At 39.0% G+C, this 8,036-nt stretch overlaps 1 protein-coding gene across 1 annotated transcript in view; it reads right to left on the bottom strand.

Moving 5' to 3' along the window:
• Positions 1 to 428: 428 nt before the first annotated feature.
• The window catches only part of LOC130929186 (zinc finger protein 771-like), a 33,029-nt gene continuing 25,421 nt past the window's right edge, over positions 429 to 8,036 (bottom strand). Inside the window, exon 4 of the mRNA XM_057856189.1 lies at positions 429 to 6,187. Coding sequence (XP_057712172.1) covers positions 5,241 to 6,187 — 947 coding nt within the window. The 3' untranslated portion in view covers positions 429 to 5,240. The remainder of the gene's footprint in view (positions 6,188 to 8,036) is intronic.

Below are 8,036 nucleotides of genomic sequence, written 5' to 3'. Positions count from 1 at the left end.
CCAACCTCATATGGCTAGAGTTTGCAGGCCATTCCTGGAGAAAGAAGGAATCGATAACATTGATTGGCCCCTACGTTCATCTGACCTAAACCCAACAGAACCCCTCTGGGACATTATGTTTAGGTCCATCTGGAGGTTGCTCCCCAGACTGTCGTATAGCTCAGTGATGCCCTGGTCCAGATCTGGGACGAGATCCTCTAGGATACCCTTTGCCGTCTCATTAGGAGCATGCCCAGGCGTTGTAGGGTGGCCACACACACACTACTGAGCCTCATTTTGACTTGTTTAAAAGACATTAAAGTGAAAAAAAAAAACACACTAAAGTGTAATCAGCCTGTAATGTTTTTCTAGCAAGACAGCAAAACTCAACATCCAGACCTCTGTGAAAGAAATTTTATTCATGCTTATAAAACACATAACTGGTGTGATACTATATTCATTTGTTAGACTGCATTCATCCAGGTTCGTGTGCTGTATTTCTTTGAACATGATACAAAGAGTTCCTGTCGACTCATTAGATTTTTACTTCCTTTTCATGCCAGCTATAGCTAAGATCCCAAGGTCATAGCTCATAATGTTTTTCTGTAGAAAAAAAACACCAGAGTTGATACTTAAGTTTCACTTTCGTTTTCGTAGGTATCGTTTCACAGTAAGCATCCTTAGGTAACGCCCTTTCAAAAGTATAAGTGTCCGGCCTCTGTTGTGCTTCTTTGTACTCTTGAGTGTTCACGGCTCCTTTCCGGATCACGCCATTATATCCTTGACATATCAAGTTTTACATAAAGTCTTCGAAGCAGGCAATGCTTGGTTGGTCTGATTCATTTCTCATATAGACCTATCGAGTTGACACTTGTCTTGGAGTTCAAAGTTGAATTTCCCTGACAACCTCCATGGGTTGACACATTTGATATTAATTTATATTTTTTGTGTGACGTTGTTGTCAGCACATTCAACTATGGAAACAACAAAGTTTTAAACAAAAATATCTTTCATTCAGATCTACAACATGTTACTTTAGTGTTTCCTTTGTTTTTTTTTTGAGTAGTGTATTAACAGCGAGCTCCGTTCCTACTCTTGCGACGTAACCCGAATTTCCGCGTGAGTCGGAATTAACCCTTTAAGCAACCCTAGATAGCCCCAAAATAACTATGCAAAAACATGTACAGTGGAGCAAATAAGTATTTAGTCAACCACCAAATGTGCAAGTTCTCCTACTTGAAAAGATTAGAGGCCTGTAATTGTCAACATGGGTAAACCTCAACCATGAGAGACACAGTGTAGAAAAAAAACCCAACAGAAAATCACATTGTTTGATTTTCAAAGAATTTATTTCCAAATTAGAGCGAAAAATAAGTATTTGGTCACCTCCAAACAAACAAGATTTCCAGCTGTCAAAGAGGTCTAACTTCTTTTAACGAGGTCTAACGAGGCTCCACTCGTTACCTGTATTAATGGCACCCGTTTTAACTCATTATCAGTATAAAAGACACCTGTCCACAACCTCAGTCAGTCACACTTCAAACTCCTCTATGGCTGAGACCAAAGAGCTGTCGAAGGACACCAGAGACAGAGAAGAGAACGGCAGGTAGCCCAATGAGACGTCACCGCTCGGCGACGTCAACAATGGCGAGCTATTAGTTTATTTTTTGATTGAAAATTTTACAAATTTTATTAAACTGGAAACATTAAGAGGGGTTTTAATTTAAAATACTATAAATTGTACTCAAATTTATCTTTTAAGAACTACAAGTCTTTCTATCTGTGGATCCCTTTTAACAGAAAGAATGTTAATAATGTTAATGCCATCTTGTGGATTTATTACTATAATAAACAAATACAGTACTTAATTTCAGTATGTTGAATGTTTATGTCCACCTTGTGTCTAATCTTTCCATTCCAACAACAATTTACAGAAAAATATGGCATATTTTAGAGATGTTTTGAATAGCGATTAATTACCATTAATTAAATTTTAAGCTGTGATTAACACGATTAAAAATTTTAATCGTTTGACAGCCCAAATAATTTCATACCCTAAAATTCCATCATTAATTTCAAACAGGGTCCCCCCAGAATTGATAAATCTAAATTCAAGACTTTTAAGACCTTTTTTAATGCCATTTCAACTGAAAATTAATACTTTTCTTGCACCCATTTTTTAGATCATACTGAATCATATCAAATAAACAAAGCACTGAACATCAAATTTAACCTCAATTACTAAGTGTGTTTGATAAAAGAATGCACATACAGTGCTGCTCAAAAGTTTGTGAACCCCCTCAACATTTTGGAATTTTCTATTATTTCAACCTGATTTCCTAATCAATCAATTCAGTATTTTTTTTTTGTTTTTTTAACAGTTGTGTTGTCGAGACTAAATTAAAAAGAGTTTTCATCAACTGATGTAGGTGCAAAATTGAACTGTTTGGTCACAACCAAAACCGCCATGTCTGGCGAAAAGTCAACACTGCATACCACCAAAAGAACCTTCTCCCAACAGTGAAGCATGGAGGTGGGAATGTCAAGATCTGGGCTTGCTTTTCATCCTCAGGACCTGGACAACTCCACATAGTCCAGGGAATCATGAATTCTGAGGAATATTGTCAAATCCTAGAACATAACCTGACGCCATCTGTTTTGAAGTTAAAGCTTGGCAGAAGGTGGATCATGCAACATGATAATGATCCAAAGCATTCCAGCAATACAACCAAGGAATGGCTGAAAAAGAAGAAGATTCGTGTTCTGGACTGGCCCAGTCAAAGTCCTGACCTAAATCCCATTGAAATGCTGTGGCGGGACCTGAAGCGAGCAGTTCATGCCAGACGCCCATCAAACCTCTCTCAACTGACTGCGTTCTGCAAGGAAGAATGGGCAAAAATCCCCCAAAGTAGATGTGAGAGGCTGATTAGTCACTACAGAAACCGTTTGGTTGAGGTAATCTCTGCAAAAGGAGGCGCAATATCCTATTAACTGAAGGGGTTCACATACTTTTGCACACATGATATCTGAGTTTTTCTTAAATCAACCACTTTTGTTAAATAAAGAATGACAATATAACTATTTCTTTTGTTTCAGTCCATTATTTGGAATGTCAGTATTGTGGATTTGGGTATAACTTAACATTTAATAAGGTTATTTTAGTTTTTTTTACAAAAAATCTGACCATCGCTGTGGGGTTCACAAACTTTCGAGCAGCACTGTATATTGAAGATACAATTAAAACACATTTAAAGTAACATTATAAAGTCTGTCAGAATTTTTTTTGACACACACACACACACACACACAATAATTATGGACAAAAAGGAGGAGGACAGGACTCAGACCAGCCATCTTCTATAACAGGCTAGCCGCTAGTGCACCTGCCAAGACCCCAGTGAACATGGCTAACTCTTGAGTTAAAACGGCAAAATTCACATTCATTCGAAAGGCAAACCAAAATGTTTAAGCAGGTCCACTGCCTTTGCATGACCCATAAACTGCAACCTAAAGTATCTGGATGTAACTTGAGCCCCTATCACATACTCCAAAACAACGGGAATATCGCGGGTCTTAACCGTGCAGCAGTTGTGTGTGAATACAATTTCCCGTGTCGACTGACATGGGAAGCAGTGTGCGTGAAAGCAGGCGTTAAATTCCTGGGTCACAGCAGATGGCTGATGACTTAAATATCATAGCGGCGGCCGATGTAACTTCCTCCCTCTTCGCAGTAAGAGAAAAAGCGGTAAACAAACATCACAATTATAAACATAGCAAGCTGGAAACAGCTAAATTAAACTGAAAACATGACCAAAATTAAGATGTCAATTATTACGTTGGGCCGGGCCAGGGTTCTTTCTCGCTAACTTTTTGAAATAATTATATATTAACGATGTATGAATGATAAACTAAGGAATACTTGTTAAAAAATAAATAATTTGGATAAAAAAAAGAAGGCGCGGTATGGTCATTGCAGAGCCATGCAGAGCGCGCCTATACGCCCTTTTTAATCTTCCCCTCTGCGAGTCCGCAAAACCGCATCTGTTTATTTGTATTAAACAAACTTTTCCAGCGTTATTTCGTTGTGTAAAAAAATTTATAATGATCATAAAAATATGTAGTCGATTTAAACATTAAGAAAATGTGCGTTTTTTTTTCTGACAACTGAGAATTCGTTACAAAAGACAGGCTTTTATGCAGACATCGTCACAAATGTTATCACACAAAACGCGGGTCGGGCTTTAATACCCGTGGACCAGTTCGGGTCGGGCTGGATTTTTTAGGCCCGATTTTACCTCTATCTTAAAGTCTTGATGAGCTTAAATTGGCTGCAGTTATGAAGTCGGGAATAGTCCCTCCGGAAAAAAACACGATTTGACCAACATCATGTTTAACAAACTTTTCCAGCGTTATTTCATTGTGTAAATGAATTTATAATGATCATAAAAATATGTAGACTATTTAAACATTAAGAAAATGTGTGGGTTTTTTTCTGCCAACTGAAAATTCGTTACAAAAGGCAGTTACGACATCGGGAACGCTCCCTCTGGAACAAAACGCAATGTGACCAACATTGTGATAGCCGATGCCCACCAAAAATGACGTAATATCCAAAACAGATCACCAATGGACTCATTTGAAGTATATGAATGGTGGTCTGTTTTGGTGTTCAGAATCCACAACATTTCTGGTTGCAGGGTTTTCGTTCCACCGACAAACGGACGCATTCCCGATGCAGAGGTGGGTGGATTCTCCGTTTTGCCGGTTGTGGTGGTTTGGCACGCACGAGTTGCATTTCGATTTGTAGCGCAGTGCATCGTAAAAATTCTATGCGTCAACTTCATTATGGATAAAAAAAATAAAATAAAAAAATAAAAACTTCGGCAAGGATATAATTTAGGTTGCACTGAGATGTTCTTGAAAATTAAGACCACGGTGAAAAAATTCCAGACTTACAAAAGCTAATTTAATACTTTTAATACCTTTAATAATGGAAACTAAATTCAATGTTTTTTTAATACTTTTAATAACCCGCGGGTACCATGTTCAAAACAAAATCAAAACGGCGAAAAAGAGGCTGTTATTTGTTTTCCATTTATTGATTTGAAAACGAGAAATAAAATAACAAGTCGTTATCCGTTTTCAGATTTTGGATTCTAAAATAGATATGGAATGAACGAATGATACCCGGACACTATAATGACCTCATAATACAATTGTCCTGCATCCACAAAGCGATGACGCAAACTTGGATTCATCCTTCATCGGTCTCTGCTTTTCGCACCAACACACTTGTGCTTAGTTGCCGCAAACCGCCAAGGGAATCTTTGACCGCAAACTGAGCAGGAGAAAGGTTTCTCCCCAGTGTGTGTTCTTGCGTGACGATCTAACTGTCGCCCTTCCAAGAATTTCCGACCGCAAATTGAGCAGGAGTAAGGTTTCTCGCCGCCGTGCGTTCCCATGTGACGCTTCAAGGTTACCTTTTCGGCGAAACTCTGACCGCAAATTGTGCAGGAGAACGGTTTCTCACCAGTGTGTATCCTTATGTGACTTTTTAAGTGGCTATTCCGAGCAAATTTTTTACCACAAAATGAGCAGGAGTACGGTTTCTCACCAGTGTGCGTTCTTGTGTGATATTTTAAGGGTCCCTTTTCAAAAAATCTTTGACCGCAAATCGAGCAGGAGAAAGGCCTTTCGCGTTTCTCACCAGTGTGTATCCTGGCGTGACGATTTAAGTTTCCCTTTTGAGAGAATCTTTGATCGCAAATCGAGCAGGAGAAAGGCATTTCACGTTTCTCACCAGCGTGTATACTTGCGTGTTGATTTAAATGTCCCTTACGAGAGAATCTCTGACCACAAACTGAACAGCAGAAACGTTTCTGACCAGTGTGTCCACGTTGGTCATTGTCATCTTCTGTTAAGATGCTGCTCGGAGACTCCTCCGCTCCGCTCAGCTTCATTGGACCTTCATTTTCACTCTTCAAGGGGACATTGGTCAAGCTGGTGACGTCCTCCTGTTCCTCTTTGATATATTGCAGCTCTTCCTGCTGCTTCCTAACGGGACAGAGTTGCAACGGATCCTCTACGTGAGGGTGCCAAACCGGGGTGAATTTCTCCTGGTCTTCCTTTTTAATACATAAGAACTCTTCCTCTTCCTTTTTGATGTGATAGGACTGCTGCCACTTCGGACAATAAGCCTCCCTGATGTCTGCAAGACACAAGAGGACAAAAACTTACGGTTTGGTGTGAAGTTAATCTTTCATGCAAGATTTATTTTTTTAAGCACTTAGACGGGACTCTTTTAACTCACTGGCTGCATCGTCCAATCTATTTCGACTGGAATGGGCGTCTGTCCCAATCAAAATGGATTGGACGTTTAGTTCCGTCAATGGCACCGAAATATGAGCATTCACTGCAAGTTCTCCCACTTTAAATGAATTGGACTTCTCTCGTTGTCAATGGCATGCAGTGAGTTTAATACTATGAAAAAGAAAATCTACTTTAGAGTGCTACTTGGGCTGTAACTGGAGTGTATTTGCTTTTTATTCATTTCAATGTAATTAATTTTGCTTTTATTGTATCAATTGTAGGGGATAGTTAGTTTTCTCGCACACACCGTATAATTGTTTGCATTAGTCTAACACATTCATTATAGTAAAGCATTTAACCATAGTTTAGGCAGACTTCCCTCCATGCCCTTTGACACAGTAAAGTGGAGCAGCTTATCAGCCCTCGCCTGATAAGCGAAGGAAATGACGTCAGCATCTCTTTGGTGGGGTCAGGACACCCCCGCCATACCAAGGCAACAAGTTGATAGCTCGGCGCCTTAGACGTCAAGACATGCCTCAGTTCCCGTGGGAACTAAAACCCAGCTACAAAGATGACACATGAACTTGACCGCCCAAACTTGCAACAGAAGGATTATCCCAAGACAACACCCAGGCAAGGCTCCCGCCTGGCCCGCTCCACCACAGCTTTCAAAAGACATGAGACAAGACAAGACAAAAGACATGAACATTTAGCTAATAACTGTCGCTTCTCGGGGACATGTATCGGGTTTTTTTGCGGACCCTGGAGCCAGCATTGCTTCTCCATTGTCTGTTTTTGCCTTGCTTTTTGATCACTGTCGACTAATAAATAAATCAACTTGTTCCCGGTGAGCTTTATTTAAACCGTTCAAAATGGAGTCAGTGCAAAGGGTTAATGCTGGAGTGAACATGTGGAGTTTGGCTTTCCGGCCGAATTGCTGGGGCGGCGCCAGCGGGACGCCTACTGGTTCGGCTGTCGCTGTTCCGGCGGCTAGGCTGGGAGGCCGAATTCCTTCACAATTAATATTTAATTATGATTACTAGGGCTGTCAAACGATTAACATTTTTAATCGAGTTAATCACAGCTTAAAAATTAATTAATCGTAATTAATCACAATTCAAACCATGTCTAAAATATGCCATATTTTTCTGTAAATTATTGTTGGAATGGAAAGATAAGAAGGATATATACATTCCACATACTGTACATAAGTACTGTATTTGTTTATTATAACAATAAATCCACAAGATGGCCTTATTATTAGCATTCTTTCTGTGAAAGGGATCCACGGATAGAAAGACTTGTAATTCTTAAAAGATAAATGTCAGTACAAGTTATAGTAATTTTATATTAAAAGTAGGGCTGTCAAACGATTAAAATTTTTAATCGAGTTAATTACAGCTTAAAAATTAATTAATCGTAATTAATCGCAATTAATCGCAATTCAAACCATCGATAAAATATGCCATATTTTTTTTGTAAATTATATATATATTCTGTAAAATAAATTGTTGGAATGGAAAGATAAGACACAAGATGGATATATACATTCACTCTCCTGTCATTTAAATCTGTCTATGCTGTCCTCAATCCGAAGCATCTACTTTTTCCAAAGCTAGTGAACGACGCCTTACTAATCAGACTTCCTTTTTCATCTGATTTATTAATGAAATGGCCTCAAAGCATTGTCCTCTTTAGACCGTAGTAGAACTAAAAAAAAAAAAAGTACACAAGCATCGCATTAGCAA

The sequence above is a fragment of the Corythoichthys intestinalis genome, chromosome 13 (genome assembly GCF_030265065.1).
Source record: "Corythoichthys intestinalis isolate RoL2023-P3 chromosome 13, ASM3026506v1, whole genome shotgun sequence".
In the NCBI taxonomy this organism is placed as follows: Eukaryota; Metazoa; Chordata; class Actinopteri; order Syngnathiformes; family Syngnathidae; genus Corythoichthys; species Corythoichthys intestinalis.
Note: the sequence above shows the minus strand (reverse complement) of the source record. Positions and strands in the feature narration are given on the sequence as shown.